The 17,393-nt window shown below is 41.4% G+C and overlaps 1 protein-coding gene across 3 annotated transcripts in view; it reads left to right on the plus strand.

Moving 5' to 3' along the window:
- The first annotated feature begins 2,486 nt into the window (after positions 1 to 2,486).
- LOC137641592 (uncharacterized) overlaps positions 2,487 to 17,393 on the plus strand; it is a 103,961-nt gene continuing 89,054 nt past the window's right edge. Inside the window, exons 1-2 of one of the 3 annotated variants that reach the window (XM_068374301.1) lie at positions 2,487 to 2,654; positions 12,622 to 12,711. In XM_068374301.1, coding sequence (XP_068230402.1) covers positions 2,640 to 2,654; positions 12,622 to 12,711 — 105 coding nt within the window. In that variant the 5' untranslated portion in view covers positions 2,487 to 2,639. The other 2 variants (XM_068374300.1, XM_068374302.1) reach the window with 2 other exon arrangements.

Genomic DNA, 17,393 nt, shown 5'->3' on the forward strand with positions numbered 1-17,393 from the left:
AAAAAGTGTTAAGCCTATACAATAAAGGAACCGCAAAAATAAAGACAATTGTGATAAAGAATACGGTGACATCCCCGTTGATTTATTTCAGTGAGCCAGTTGTCCCAGAGAGAGAGAAAAAAATAGCTATTTCAGTTTATTCTATTGAATTGTTTGTTAACCTACAATGAAAAAAGATGATAAAATTTATAGAGGTTTCCCCCAAAATCAGTTAGAAGGACAGTCAGTTATGTCAGTGAAGGAGGGTAAGAAGTTAATAAAATTTAAGGAAATAAATATGCGTGACTTGTTAAAGGTTATGAGAGAGATGAAGAATACATATTGTGGAAACTACCCTTTCCTGAATAGTTTAATAAGTGAATCTCCAAACAAGCAAGTTGTATATAATATTTACCTAAATATGATTAACCTAAGTATATCACACTCCAGTTTTCCTAGCTGTGAAAAAAAACTGCGTTGATCAAACCAATATACAAAGGAAAAGATTATGTAAACGAATTAAATTCTTATAGGCCCATTTCAAATTTATCCTACATGTCGAAGCTTATTGAAAAGATCAAAAGTGAGCAATAATGGGCGCATATTGATGAGTTAGAGGTATTCCCGGAAAATCAATCGGCCTACAGAGCTAATCACTCTACAGAAACTACCTTATGCTCAATAATGAATGATATGATAGATCATCTTGATGAGGGAAAGTGTGGAATTTTTATCTTGTTAGATCTTAGTGCTGCTTTCGATACTGTTGTGCACGAGTACTTACTTGACGACTTAAAGTCCATTGGAGTGACTGAGGAAGCACAGGAATGATTGTGAAACTACTTAACGAATAGGAAGACTATTGTAGAAGTTTCTAGAAACCGATCTAGTGAGAGAATTCTTATAAAAGGTGTACCACAGGGTAGTGTTCTGGGCCCTATCTTGTTCAATATATATACTATCGAGCTATCACATATCTTGAAAAAAACAGAAAGTGGGCTTTAAACTATGTGCAGATGATACTCAGTTCTACCTTTAAATTTCAACAACACAAGATACAAAGAAGAAAATTGACGAGATAATGACTGAAATAAAAACATGGATGCAGAGGGAAAAGTTTAAATTAAATGATGATAAAACAGAATGTATGTTTTTGGCACAAATGTGGCTTTGAAGAATTACCAACTATTTCAAAGTATAAAAATTGGTGACGCTGATGTTAGGATTGTGCCTGTTGTGAAAAATTTGGGTGTACTGATAGATTGTAATTTGTCAGTGAGGGATCAAGTAGTGAACACAGTGAAAGTGTGTAACTATCACCTGAGAAACAGCATTTATTAGAAAATATTTAACAGAAGGCAGTACAAAATTTTTAGTGATGAGTCACGTAATATTAAGGCTTGATTATTGCAATTCTCTTTACTATAAATTGCCCAATACACTACTAAGAAAACTTCAAAATGTGCAAAACCGGGCGGCTAGACTGATATTTCGGGAGAGAATAACGCCTGCACTGATCGATCTACATTGGTTACCTATTAAGGCTAGAATTGAATTTAAGATTTGTTTGTTGACTCACAAATCACTTACAAATGATAAGCCTAAATGTCTGTGTGCTTGCTTGGTCCCCTACCCTCAAGGTACTAGCGCTGCTGTAAGAGTTAGCATGCTGATGACCTATATAGACACTTCGAAATTAGTGTGAATCATGCAATAGGAGGAAGAACTTTTTGTTATGCTGCACCGAGACTCTTTAACGACCTTCCACTTGATGTCAAGAATAGCAAAAATGTGGCAGCTTTCAAGAAAAACCTGAAGACTTTCTCTTTGGAAAGTGTTATAATAGTGATCTGAAAACTAATAAGCCTGGATACAAATGCTAGCGAATAACTGAAAAGATACAAAGCAAAATATAAACTGGAAAGAAATTATTTTCACACATCAAGGCCCGCCTGAACACTCTTAGTGGCTGTCGGAGGGCGAGAATTAAACCCCTAAAAGTAAAAGTAAAAGTAAGTACAACAAATTCCACCCTGGACATACCTCCATGGTTTTTATTTACTTGGCAGCTGTTTTTTTTTTTTTTTTTTTTTTTTTTGTCTTGCACGTTACTGTATGGTACACGCTATAATTGAGAATTTGTCTCAACATTCGGACGATTGCCTTGATAGGAGCTCTTAATTTTAGTCATCAGTCAAGAACGTTGTCCAAATTGTAAGGATTTTTATTTTGAAAAATATAATTTAACGTAACTCTAGTCTTTATTACATAGATTCTACATTCTTCGTATGGTATGAATGTTGCTTGCTTTTAGAAACGAGCAAAATCAGTACCTCATCACGAAATTCCAAATATCCAAGGTTATTAATCCTATCAAGTTGCAAGTTCACGATTTGAACGTACTGCAAGACCGAAACAAGTTGCGAACAGGTCTGTGCGGTACGTCTCGACAGGACGTGGGTTCGTATGCATGATATATAACACCTCCATGAGCACATCTTCTCTCAGTGACGTTTCGGCTGTTATACCAAGTACTTGTGTCAGTCCGTGATTTTGATTCCTTCCATTATTACGACACATTTCAGATTATTGTATTGCATGTTGCATAATTATTACCTACAAGAAGGTCTTCTGCTCCAAATGAAGAAAACATAGAAGCTATGTCCGGGTTTGTTGTAAGTACTTATGATATGTTGTGGTGACGTGTTATGTCCTGACTCGGAGCGCGAAATTCAACTTAGTGAAGTACATTGCCCCATTGTAAGCTGTTGGTTACTTTGATTTAGGTCAAAATTTGGGTGTTGTAAAGGAGTTCCTGTGTTAAATTCCTGGTGTTGGTCTTAAAATTAACCCTTATGGCACATGCAGCCAAATGTTCCGGATCTGGTACCGGTAGAACGTACATGTAGACTGATCGATTATTTACTGTGTCATGTTCCAGGAATATATAGGAATAGTGTTTGCGACAGGCCTAACACAACCAGTGAACCAGCTCTAGGTATAGCTAGAAGTATTTAAGTTTTATAGGTCGCACATGACAGAGGCAAGGCACAGTGACGTTGCCCTAGAGATCAGGACAGTGCCCTAGAGACTGACCATATATTGTACGATCAGCGCTCAACCCTCCTCTACACCCAAGCTATGACCAGGAGGGCCAGGGAGTGGCTGCTGATGACTCTGCAGTTATTCCTATAGGCTCCCACATACCCCCCAACCTTAGCTCACATTGGTAAGGTTGCAGACTAATGGCCCAAACGAGTCTGAGCGGGACGCGAACTCCCCTCTGGCAAACACCAGACAGCGACACAACAATCTGATCACAACAACCCTGTGTTAAACTATTGTCCAATTAATTATTGTTTACCATATTTCCTAGATGATGATGATGTGATAAGGGTATGGTTGAAGTGCTGTCCAAACGTTACAAAGTATTTTTGGGGCGAATGTGGTGCATTAAGAGATAACTTATTTCAGTCAAGCTTATAGTTTTTATTGAAAATGATATGAAGCCATCATAAGCTGATGGTTATATATTGGAAATGATGATGTGAAGCTATTATAACATACATAACACTCAAACCTATGATTTAGTAATTAATTCTAGGAAGCTATTCTAACGTACATAACCCATAGGCCTATCTAGTAGGTGTGATAGGCCATAACTCTGTGAACGGTTTTATAATGGTTGTTGATATAAACTCACCAAATTCCAATGGACGAAGTTGACATGAAACTATATTCTATATAATGTAAGGGTTATCATTGTAGTTGCGGTCCGGGAAACTTTTAGTAAAAACCAATGGTATTATTGTAGTGTATTACAGGGTAATGTAACCTAGGGAAAAAAAACTATTTTTTCTTTAAGAAAAAATTACACTCTCCGAAAATGACACTCGTTCCCATGACAAATGAATAGTTTCAGTATTATAATTATACCTATAACCTACGATAATGAACTGTTAACAACTTTACCTACATACTTAAAGCAAGGTTTCAACCTAACCTAAGACTGCAGTGTTTATGGTTGGGCTTATGGATGAAATCCAAGGGAAACTGTATTATACTTGAACTAAGGTTCCAACCTAACTTAAGACCGTTCTAATGGTCAAGAATTTGTTGTCAATGTGTAAAGCCGGTTGTCACGAGATTTCACAACTGTAAAACTAAAACCATTTCTCTAAGGACTCGTGAAATTTATTAACTACTGTATTGTGAATTGTTAAATTACTACAATATGTATGCTATTTTTTGCATGTCCAGCTTTAAAATGTAAAATAGCATTTGAAAGGGATATATCCAAACAATTGGGATCTTGTCACAGTATACATAATGTGGACAAAGTGTATTGCTGAAACATATAATGCTGCGAGAGAGCTATTTGATCCTTTGACTGGCATGACAATACTTAATTGTATCCCTCTTGCTGGATGCAGTTCATTTTGTCCCTTTTTCAACACTTACACCAAATAATTCTCCACTGTCTACATACACCTAACAGATTATCAAACAATTAGGAGCCTGTGTATATCAGCGGCCAGTTCCTCATGCGTTCATTAAAAGTTGACATCAACTAATCTAAACTCCCCCCCCTACCCTACAACCCGTGTCCTTACCTAATGGAGGCTAATGCCCCCTGCAACCCCCCTTACACTGCCATATTCTAAGTAAGACATGATAATACATACAGGTGGTCGCTATCATACACACACCCCAACAATTCTTCGCTCAAAAGCACGTTATATATAATGAGAAAATATGTTTTCTGTTTGAAATTTTGTCCCATCCGTTACTATAATTTTAACCATTCCTCTTTATGGTGGGGTATAAAAAAATCTAGCTAATGTAAGTTCCTTTTCTAGGTCACTTCAAAAATAAACCCCTCGTTGTCTATTCTTGGGTAGTGCCATACCCTCTGTACTATGGTCTTCCACTGTCTTAGACAAGTATTCTCTTGTTTGAGGGTACACCAGGCACACTTCTATCTTATTTCTTTTCCTCTTTTATATTATGTGAAATATTTATAGTTGATATGTGTAAGACCTAACTTAATGTTACTGTTTCTAAAATATTTTATCCATTGTTTATTAATTTGCTTGTAGTTTGTTTATTACCTTGTTTCCTTTCTGCAGTGGGATATTTTTCAACTAGGGTCGTAGCTTAGCTTGCAATAGTAATAGTATTACTGTGTATTTAGTTTCCTAACCTTCAGTGGCATGTATTGAATGATGAGATATTAAGCCTCTCAAGAGGCCCTTGAATGCATATACGACGACTGCAAAGGTCCTGGAGAGTGTAGGGTGCCCCTGCTGTGTAGAAACAGAAAAACACCCTTAAAAGTTGTTACAAGGGTAATATTTCACAGTTCTCTAATATCCATGCAGATATAATTTAATTATTACCCAAGCATGTGCTCATCTTCTGTAACACTAACATTGTATTATATCTCAAAGTCAACTGCTATAGGATAGAGAACTGCTTTGGTTTCATGTAGAGGAACCTTACCATCATCATCATAATTAGGGAAAACTAGCCCAGTAAGTAAAGGAAGTAACTCACCATAGCAAAAGTCTCTTCAACCCTTACTAAGAGGAGAGTATTCATTGAACAATTACAGTAGATAACCAACCCCTGTGTGAAGAGATTTTTTTTTGGTAATCTATGATGTCAAGTGCATGAGGGCAGAGGAGAATGGGGAAAGAATAGGCCAGAGTATTCTGTCTGTGATGGCAAGTCTTCTCCAAATATTGCAACCCAACATCACAGTGTGCAGATGTAATAAGTGGGTGCCAATGCCTCCTCCATCGCCATAATATATCGTTAGTGATAATGGGTTCCCATATTAATTTTGTAAAATGAATATTCTATTAGGTAGCCTTAGAGAAGATGCGTCCTTTGGCAAAAGCGTAAAAAACAGGGTAATAAGTTGCTTGTCTTTCCTTGGATATACAATTGACAATGGAATCTTGGTTACTTAATGGTATATGTACTCTAAAATATTAACGCTAGATTTGGTAATTTCAACTTGACCATTAATAACTAACGTGCTTTCCTCAGTTTTTGATGGTAGACTTGGAAATCTCAACTCTAAGCCATTAGAAGGAGCCTTTGGAACTTCTGATGACTGGGTTGTGTGATCATAGTCACAACACATTGTTATTGGTTGGCAAATATCACATCCGAGAGAAGGTTATATGCTACATCTCCCGCTTACCTCCAAACAATAATCTTAAACTATATTTTGAGCTCAAGGAAGACTACATACTCATTCCTGTTGTAGAACTATACCTAGTTAAGAGGAATACAGGACTGTAAAACGTTAAGGCCCAAGAGAGCCCCTCTGTTGGATGTAGTCACTGGTAAAATATGAATAAGAAGCCTGCTTGCCAATTCCCTAGCCATAGTAAAATCCAAAGATTTTCTATCTCGACACCTTTGTCTTGAATGCTGACTTGAAACAAACTTTCATCCTTTTCAATAGCCAGGTAATATTGCCATAAACAACAACGGCTATTGAACTCGTAAAGAGATTATTTAATGACGGTGCGCAGTTGAGAAACCCCACCCCACCACTTGTTGGAGGAGACCTGCTTCAATTTTTGGCTGCAATGAATACTAACAGACTGTTGCTCCCTTATTCAAATTACTCTTAATGTAGGCTGCAACAAATACTGACGGACTGTTGAGCTCTTATCTAATTACAAGTTCTAAATTTCTATGTGTATTGTTGCAACCTATTCAAAATTCAGATTTTCAATTTCGTATATGAATTGAACGCTGGAGGAGAGAACTATGTCCTTTTTGGGTTTGTCTTTGCAATCCCTAACCAGAGGAAACAATATTGTCGTTGTATGTCTAGCAAGAGATTCATACTACCATTGGAAATGGAAGAAGCATAATACCATTGGAAATGGAAGAATCTCTTATCTCTGCACTCCAAAGGAGCATGATTTATCACAGTTATCCCCATGTGTCGAGTGTAATTACCTCCTGTGCAATGGCAGTATTGCGCCTTGGTCGAGAAAAAAGGTCAAACCTTCTCTGGCAGACAAAATACCTCTTTAGTGGCAGATGTCTGTCATGAGCAGAATGAAGGGAGATCAAGCCTACTCCAGGTAATGCCTTCTAAATGTAGATCATGCCTCATGTGTAGTGGCAGGCATAAACCTCGAAAGTTGAAGCAAAGATGTCAATCTTTCTCTGGGGTTTGTCATGGCAATGGTAAAGGAGACCCCGAAAATTGCTGTAATGTATCTGAAAAAAAAAGATTATTCATACTTAGGGAAGTGTGGATGCTGCAGGGCTTTTATGAGTAAACTGTCTGTATTTCCATACATACACTGCTTGTATTGAGCATGATTGTTCGCAATTATACCAAATGCAGGTCATTGCCTCCTAATTAGTGGCACGCGATACTGTGGGGAAGAAGATTCAGAAGAGCTAAACCTCCTTTAGGTGTTCGTCTTGGTAACGCCAAAAAAGTCTCTCTTTGTGTGTGTACATCAGCTGCCTTTTTCCGCATACTGTATGTCCCTGGATCATTCTTTGCTGAGTATGTGTTAAAAGCAAGGAGCACTTTTCTATCCCTTGGTTGATGCACCCCAGTCGTAGTTTGAGGATTTTTATCTATTTCCGTGCAGAAAGCTGACAACTTCAATTATGCCATCCATGACTGTTTGAGGTGGCTGACAGTTGAGGCTACCACTTGCACATATCCTGGGATGAAAAAAGGAATTTATGAGGAACAAAAGGGGCCTTTTTAGCCTTGCAAAGAACACCAGTACAGACAGAAAGGTGCCAGGCCTGAGGTGAAGCATAAGCCAGGCCTGTTGCCAGAAAAACAAAATGTGTTAACATGGTCAATGCTAGTGACCCTGTTTGATCTCGTGTCTCTGCTTTTAAAGACAGGGACGTGGTTCTAACCTGTGTTTTTCCCCTTTAGTTGAGCAACTCTTGCGTTTTCAAGTTAGTGGGACATGGCTCTACTTTCTTGTACGTGCTTTCCTCTATCGTTGGTAGAGTAGCTTCGGCGCCCTTCAACACCCTTCTCCAAGAGAGAGAGAGAGAGAGAGAGATAGTTAAGACTGAACTTCTGTTACTCATTCCATCTTGGATCCCTTTTAATTCACAGGTCAAAAAATATCAGTTAAGGTCTGTGAAGTGACATCTGTGCCAGCGGGAAAAGCTCCGACATCGGAAGGTTTCAAGGCTGAGTGTTAGCATAAGCAAGTCCCTGTGCCAAGAATGCATGGTACCCAGCAGTGCCTGTGGCCCCTGTTTGTTCACGCGTCTACCCGTGTTTTTCGTGTCATTTGTGGAGCATCCAGCGTGCAGACGTCAACTTTTCGGTTTGTAGAGTCGGGGAATGAAAGTCTGGAAGAGGAAGAAATACGGAAGGCATTTCTTACGTTTTCTTCCTTTGACCTTTTGATGAAGAAAGATAAAGGTTAAAGAAGTCCAAGAAGGCCATCCCTACTCATAAGGAAAGGGCTCCTCACAACACAGTAGCAACGGTTTGTGGTTCTAGGATAGCGGGATATGACTACTTCCCTGTACACTGTTTTCTCCCTGGTAATGGAGGAGCTTAGGTGCCCTCCATCACCTTGCTGAGAGAGAAAGGGACATAGTTTAAGACTGAAATGTGTTACTGTACTCATTCTATCTTGGGTGGACTTTTCCTCTGTGCCTCATTCTGCTGTGATCAGTACCAGGGAAATTTTTTCTGATGCTTTTGCTCTTCCCGGTCCTTTTTCAGCTCGCTATTATATTCCTGGTGCTGTCCATGGAATAGAGGTTGTACTTGGTTTGGACTGACTTTGCAAAGTTAACAGGATCATCAACTCCAGAGTGGAAATACAAGTGTGCATGCTGGAACATGCTTTTGTCACCAGTTGGCAAACCATTTTGATAACTGGCTGTTGAAAAAAAACGACTGACGCCTTGTTATCTCTTATTAATTTACTACCTATAGGTAGTAGGTTGGTCAAGACACCAGCCACTCATTGACGTACTGCTGCAAAAGATTTACTGGATCCCTCTCTCTGGGTCATTCTTTCTTTGCCTACACATACTGTACACTGAATAGTCAAGCCTATGCTTTCCACTTTCTCCTCAGTTCTCATACACCTGACAACACTGAGTTTACCTAACTGCACCAAAAGTTCAGTGGCTACTTTCCTCTTGTTAATGGTAGAAGAGACTCCTTAGCTATGGTAAGCAGTCCTTCTAGGACATTCCGAAATGAAACCATTGTTCTGTTGTCTTCGTAGTGGTGTTACCCATGTACCAAGGCCTTCCACTGTCTGGAATTAGAGTTCTCTTGCATGAGAATACAGTTGGACATGCTATTTTATATTATTTCTCTACTTTCTGTTTTTATAGTTTACGTATGAGACAGGTAATTTAAAGGTGCATTACTTCTCTTTTAGTTTATATTGTTTTCTAGTTTCCTTTCCTCAATGGGCTATTTTTCTCTGTTGTGTCAAGTATCTGCTTCAGTCCTCTTAAAAGCTCCACTTGTCTTTTCCTTTACCTCCTCTTGGGTAAGGTTTACGAGGTGTAGAGTGAGCTCTACACTGTTTACTGCTCCTTGGGTGTTCACCTTGGAAGCAGCTTCGGTGCTTGTTCACCTTCATAGCAGCTTGGGATCAATTGTAAAAAAAACAGTGGCTAATCCTGGCCTTCCCAAGGGGCCAGTTGCTGGCTAATCCTGACCTTCCCAAGGGGGCAGTTGCTGCATAAATTGAGCTCACATCTGTTGATGCATTTCTACAAATGGCTGATCCCTGGCCTCCCTAATGAGATAGTTGCTACATGATTGAGATCAGATTCTCACTCTTTGTCACAATCTGGGAATAGTGGTAAGCAGGGAGTTTCTGTCAGATGATCTCATCAGCAAGCCCAATTTAAGATCGTAGTCTCAGCTCGTCTGCTGGGGCACCTTTACTCTGAGAAACCACATTATTTCCACACGAGTTCTGCCACCAGATATCTCCTCTTAGTTGTTGGAAGGGTCTGTGGTCGGCTGCTAGGGATCCCCCTGTCCTAACTGGAACAGGGTGGTGGTTATCTTCTTGTCAAGAGTGCAGCGGGCCTTCTCTCCTTCATCCACCACCTGTTAACTATACCTCATAAATTCAATGACCATTCAGTCTGCACTGAAATTTTGTCCCTAATTAAAGGACAAATTACTTTGGAAAAAAAAATATTTTTTTTTTTCATTATTAATTACCTAGGTTATGGTTATGGTATGAAATTGTCATCCAGACTGCCGCTCCCAGGATTAGTTGCATAACTCAATCTCAATAGTTCATTTTTCCCTTTCAATGTAGTGGCGGACTTGATTCTATACCCTCTGCCAATTAGTTTTACCCAGTCATGCTAGAAAGTTCTCCTGCTTGAGGGTATACTCAGAGACACTATTCTATCCTATTACACTTTTTTTTCTTTTTTCTCTCCAAGTGTTTTAGGGTTTATATATGAGAGATTTATTTTAATGTTATTACTTAAAATATCTTAATTTATTTGTTGATAAATTTTCTTGTAGTTTCCTTATTTCCTTTCCTCACGGGGCTATTTTCCTGGTTAGAGCCCTCGGTCTTACAGCATCGTGCTTTTCCAACTAGGGTTGTAGCTTAGCAAGTGATAATAATCTGCCAAACAATTTTACCCATTCATTCTAGAAAGTTTGTAATAGTCATTGTTACTCTGGAAATTTAAGACTTTCCTCAACCTATCCCACAATAGATAGATGATTTCTATTTCTAACCAGAACTGTTAGTGCGTTCATTAATGTTGATCCTCTGCCACTGATTTGATGGCCGGAGAGTCCACTACCTGTCCACTACCTTTGCCTGGCTGTAGGTGGCATCTGGGTTGCACTGATGGTCCCTCATTGTTGCAACTCTAGAATTGCAGGGTTGTGGTATGACCTATTGGAAACATCCCTGCCTGATAATTTTTCAGACCATGCTCTGAGTTCCACTCAACCTCGATACTTTCTTTTAGTGACTATAACCTTGGAGCCAAGAGCCATTGCCTGACTTTCCCTGGTCCTAGTTTGGGTGGGGATTGCCTTGACAGTCTCTAGAACATTATTCCGCTAGAGAATTGTCGCTGTCATTCATGTTCTCTCATGTTAGGAATCTAAAGTGGTAACTGCTGATTTATTCTTTAAACCCAATTCTGCTGTGTATTATTGGATGTGCATGCTGATCACTTGTGATGTACTAGTAGTTGTTGAGGTTTATATAGAATATTGGTTAATCCTGTTGACCTTGAAGGTGCAATTACTTTAAGAGTGAGACCTATTGTATAGATATTGTAAATCCAAAAATATCTTAACATTGTGCCAGTTATCAGAGAAACTTAATGTTCAATATGGCAGCAGAAGAAAGTTTTTGCCAAACAGCTTGATGGAAGTAGACAGCAACCGCATTCTTTCCTACTTCTTTGAGATCAAAACTTAATAATAATCTATGGGTTGTTACAGTTATAAATTGTTTAAACTCTGAAAGTCACTGCCAATCATAGGATTAAGTTAATATGGCAACAGAGAGAGAAGTTTAGTTAGTCAGGAATCTTGAAAGATCGGGACCTGCTGATCAGTACGGCATTAGCCACATGGTTGTCACTGCCTGGTTAAGAGGAAGTGCATTAGTCTGTAAAGAACAACCTTCTGACAAGGAACCCCCCCCCCTCTCAACTAGTGCAGTTTAAAGGCCGGTCATGAATGGCAGGGGCAAGGTACAGTAACATTGCCCTTTTGAGCAGGACAATGCCCCAGAGACTGACCATATATACACATGATCAGCACCCAATCCCCTCCACCCAAGCTAGGACCAAGGAGAGCCAGGCAATGGCTGCTGATGAATCAGTAGATAGACCTATAGACTCCCCCAACCCCCATGCTCTCAAAGAAACTAACAAGGTTGTGTGTGGGGGACTCGAACCTCAGTCTGGTGTTCACCAGTCAGGGACGTTATCACATCGGCCACCACAACCTATTAGATAGATATACCTACTTTATCTGCTCTTATTAACTAACTGCAATCCAACTGTCAGTCTGTTTAAAGTTCTTTATTATATATATATATATATATATATATATATATACTGTACATATACATATACATATATATATATATACATATACATATTCAAATAAGCCATATATATTTTTGATATATTAATGTCTGGAATCTCTTAACGACCTCGGGATCAGAGCCCCAGGCGAAATCACACAAAGACAAGAGCTTGGCTCCGGCCGGGAATCGAACCCTGGTCGGCAAGCTTATATAGACAGTGACTAACCCACTTGGCCACGAAGAAAGATTTCTTCGTGGCCAAGTGGGTTAGTCACTGTCTATATAAGCTTGCCGACCAGGGTTCGATTCCCGGCCGGAGCCAAGCTCTTGTCTTTGTGTGATTTCGCCTGGGGCTCTGATCCCGAGGTCGTTAAGAGATTCCAGACATTAATATATCAAAAATATATATGGCTTATTTGAATATGAAAAAACACGTAAAAATGTGCAAAATTAATCATATATACATATATATATATATATTATAATATAAAACCAGTATATTTTAAATTTCTTTATTTGTATAACAAGGAAATGGTAATTGATTTTGATATATTTATAGGGTGAAATGGCGGGAATGTATACAGACACCACAGATGTTGATGAATCGTTGCATCAAGGAATACTGAAAAAGGCTTTTGTTGGTGGCCAGGTAAGCATTGAATTCTCAAATTACTAAAATTATTAAAAATTTCTAGTCAGTACCTTAGCATTACAGTAGTCTTGCATCAGTTGCACAATTAGAATTTTATTCTCATTTCTACCATTGATCAACTAAAATTATGAGTCTGGTTTTGACCCATGCAATGAACATTTTATTAGTAAATTAATCTTTGAACTGGTTGTCTGACCAGGGTGATCATGCTAATAATAAATTTTATGAACATTACATAGTGTATGTAATTCACTGCCATTTTGTGTCCTGGGTAGCAAAATTTGATCAATGTTAGAAGTGTTGAATGGTTAAACAAAATTAGAAGTTTAAAGGTAATTTCTTGGCAGAGTACTGTAGTTGAATTTTTGATAAAAATTTGCAAAGGAGAGAGGAGCAGTGGTCACCATACTAGGTACTGGAATGTAAATATAATCCCTAAGTATTACTCAATACATATTTTGTTTATATGACCTTACCTCATGCTAACTACACATACGGAACCTATTGGGAATTGCGGTAATAACAGTATTAGACTTTCCGTACCCACCTGTCTTATAAAGTGAAGCTAAATTTACTTGACTTGTCCATTTAGATCGATTGGTTCAGTGTCATAAACTATAAAAACTTGTGTCAGCCTGTCCAACATGAAAACATTTGCTTCCCATTTGAAATTTTGAAGTTCTACCAATTCAATTACCTGATAAGGAAGATTAATTCCCAACTTGCCTAGTATTACAAACAGTGATGGAACTGTCCTAGCAAATTTGAATGTATAACAAACTAATTGAACGACTGCACCAAAGAGTAATATCTAGATCAGGAATAAGAAATTTAATAGACTCTGTTCCTGTGCATCAAATTACGATGAGAATTGGCAGCTGAAGACCAGACATTAGAACATTACTCGAAACAAGGTAGAATGAAAGAATCAGAATAGATTGATCTCCTCTATTGCTTATACCAAGTCAGCAATGTCTAAAGGTTACAATATTATGGACTTTATTACATAACTATGGCCAAAACAACTTTAATATCCAGGAATATGGGAGAGGGAATATCGTGGAATTTTCGTTTTCATGAATATACAATGTAAGGCACTTGGTCTGAATAATAAGCGAGCGTGATGAAAGATACTAATTAATAGGGTGGATAGAATGACCAATAGGTCATCATATTTTATTGCACCAACATTGTATCCCTTTAAAAACCCAAAAATAGAAATGAGAAGGATGAAAGGCACTCACTCTATTGAAATCATGCAAGATCTTCATGACTACCACTAACCTCAACCCCATTGAGTCAATAACTTGCCACCACTACTAAAAATGCTGGAGAGAAATAGACCACTGCCTACCTGATGGGCAGTAGTTAAAAAGCTAACATTGCTTATGACACCAGAGAAGGACAGAGAGACTTAAGATACGCAGGACATTTGCCAGAGACGACTGAACACTGTAACTGAACATACAGACAGACAACTTACAATTGAGTGCGAATGCTCTCCAGAGGGAAGTACTTATCAGGAGCGAGGAGACGTCAGAGGTATGTCGGCAGACCGCCCTGGGGACTTGTGGGGCTCCTACATTGATTCCTGCACCCCATTGGAGGTTAGAGGCTCTTTTCCCCATTGGAGGTTAGAGGCTCTTTTCCTGTAGTTGCGCAGATCGCCTATGCAAGTTTGACCTGAGAAAGGCTTGAATCTCTGTAGGTCTGACAGGGAGGCCATTGACAGTGGTTGAGGGAGGTTGTGTAGCTTGGCCCCAATTCCATTGTCTCCCATGCTGATGCCAGTGACTAAGAATTGGCTTGGATCTCTTTAGGTCTGACAGGGAGGCCATCTTTGACACTGGTTGAGGGAGATTGTGTAGCTTGGCCCAAATTCCAGTGTCTCCCATGCTGATGCCAGTGACTAAGAATTGGCTTGGATCTCTTTAGGTCTGACAAGGAGGCCATCTTTGACACTAGTTGAGGGAGATTGTGTAGCTTGGCCCCAATTCCAAAGTCTCCCATGCTGATGCCAGTGACAAATTTGTATATAGTAGGTGTATCCTAAGTGGTGGTCCCCCTATGAAACTTAATTACTAAATGACTGTAAAGGCATTCCCTTCAACATCAGTACTAGTCCCAGGAGGAAAATTTTTTCATCATGAATTGGTGCTGTGGGTTGGGCCATATAAGTGTTTGGTCAAGTTTGTTCCCCATCCAAAAATACAGTTTGTCCCAACACGAATACAAACCTTTGTCCTTTGAAAAGAGAATTGATTCCAGCGCACCTGGACCTGCAATTATAGACTTACAACATGGTTCATGCAACCCTTGCCCCTTTTTCCAGTACAGTGAGCAGTTACTGATCAGTCACTTTGATTCTTGCTGCTGAATAACATGGACGTGCTATCGACGTCACTTCAAACTTGACTAAAATTTTCATTTTTCAACTCGAACATTGATTCCCGTTGAAGAGACACTGTTTCGCCTTTGGACTTATCCCTCGGAGGTATAAAAACTATGGGGTCTGACATTGAGTAGCCGGTTAATATTCCAACCTTGAGTCAGTCTGCTCTATTTCCCAACCCTCCTTGAGTTTTTATAGAAGACTAACAGGGTCTGAATTAATAGATGGTTTGTTCCGTAACCGAAATACAAACCACGCTATTTACAAAGGGTTTACTTTTAGCGCAGCTGAAATGACGAGCCAATAGTTTTTAACGAGGGTTAATTACCCCCGCGCTAGTTAGCGGGGGGTGGGGAAGGGTAGCTTGCTACCCCTCCCCCCTCCACACACCGGTGACTTGCTTCACTTCACTTTTGGCTCGGCGGTGATCAGACGTGTCTGTTCATCGCCTTCGTGACAGCCTTTAATTTTCTTCTTTTTCTTTACAGCTTGTGTGATTGGTTGGAAGTTGACCTTCAGTTATTTTCTTTTATTTAATATGCGGACATGCCCTGGAGTTGCCGGCCGTCCTTGTGGGACTTTCATGTCGGACGTGATTACGGATCCTCACACCCTCTGCCCTCAATGTCGGGGCCGACGGTGCGACCAGGATAACATGTGCCGTGAGTGCAGGGAGTGGTCTGCCTCCCAGTGGGAGAGGTTTGGCCGTCGGCGTAAGAAGAAGTCCAAGAGAGACCGTTCTCCTCCGGGGTTAGCCTTGAAGGAGGAAGGTTCTCGGGACTCTTCTTCCGCCGCCCAAACCTCCTCCGAAGCTCCCCCTCGTCCGCCTCCTAAGGAGAGTCGTCCGAGTGGGAGCGCAGGCCCTTGTTCTGTTTCCCTACCTTCGGTGGGGGGAGAGGGCGTCGCCTCCCATAGCGAGGCGGTTCCCCCTCCTCCTCCGGGGGAGGTTATTGATAATAATACTTTATCCAGTGATGATCTGTTGCAGATTTGGTCGTCCCTGGGGCTTAAGGGCTTGCCCTCCAGGGTCGCTCTTATTGACCTTGTCTCGTTGGGGGCCGCTGTTAAACAGTCGCCGGTGGTAGCGGAGGTAGACCCTCTGTCTATTGTCGACGTCGTGGTGACAGAGGCCTCCGACGTGGCTGGGCCTTCCGACGCAGGTGTTGTTGCTGGTGATGGTGCTCTAGGCTCTCCTCCTCCCTCCGTGCATCCTTCGAAGGGGGAAGTGAGTCCTTCGGTCTCGACTGCTGCCCAGCTTCCTTCTGAGGGAAGTGTTTTGAAGGAGACTCCCCTTCGGAGGACCGATGGTCCCGACGATCTCCCCCGAGGCCGCCTCCGCCGTAAGGCTCACCGCCCTCTACGCCACAAGGGCCTCCCTTCCCCTTACAGGGGGACTAAGAGGCGCCTTTTTGGGTCTTCGTCCTCCGGGGGGGACTCTCCTCGTCAGCCTCAACCGACTACTCCGCCCTCCTTGAACCTCTCTGCGGACCGCTCTCCATCTCCTGCCGGATCTTCGCCTTCTGGAGAACTCGTCACCCGACGGGCAACGGTCCCTTCGGGGCTAAGGGATTCTTCCCTTACGCGAGCAGGGCCAGCGCACAAGCGCTCTCCTGCTCGCCAGCGATCTCCTGCTCGTCGACGATCTCCTGCTCGCCAAGACTCACCTGCTCGTCGGCTCTCTCCTGAGGTTCGCCCCCCTCGCCAGCGCTCTCCTGCTCGTCAGCTCTCTTCCGAGCGTCAGCGCTCATTTGAGGACCATCGCCCTGCGGTCTCTGACCACCCTTTAGTTCCTGCTGAACTCCCTGCTCACCATCGTGTGTCAGAAACACATGTTCGCCAACGCGCCAGCGATCTTCCCGTTCCTGCTCGTGAACCTATCCTCTCACAGGACACGCGTCGACCTTCTGCTCGCCAGCGATCACCTGCTCGCCAGCGATCACCAGCTCGCCAGCGATCACCAACTCGCCAGCGATCACCAGCTCGCCAGCGATCACCAGTTCGCCAGCGATCACCTTCACATGCTGCCCGCCATCGCACGAACCTGCATGATCGCCCGCTTACGCATGCTGCTCCTCATCGCAATACCCTGAACGATCGCCCTCCTGCGGATGCTGATCACCATCGCACAACCCTGCACGATCGCCCGCTTACGCATGCTGCTCGCCATCGCACAACCCTGCACGATCGCCCGCTTTCGCATGCTGCTCCTCATCGCAATACCCTGAACGATCGCCCTCCTGCGGATGCTGATCACCATCGCACCCTTTCACGCGATCATTCACCTGCG

The sequence above is a fragment of the Palaemon carinicauda genome, chromosome 5 (genome assembly GCF_036898095.1).
Source record: "Palaemon carinicauda isolate YSFRI2023 chromosome 5, ASM3689809v2, whole genome shotgun sequence".
Classification (NCBI taxonomy): Eukaryota; Metazoa; Arthropoda; class Malacostraca; order Decapoda; family Palaemonidae; genus Palaemon; species Palaemon carinicauda.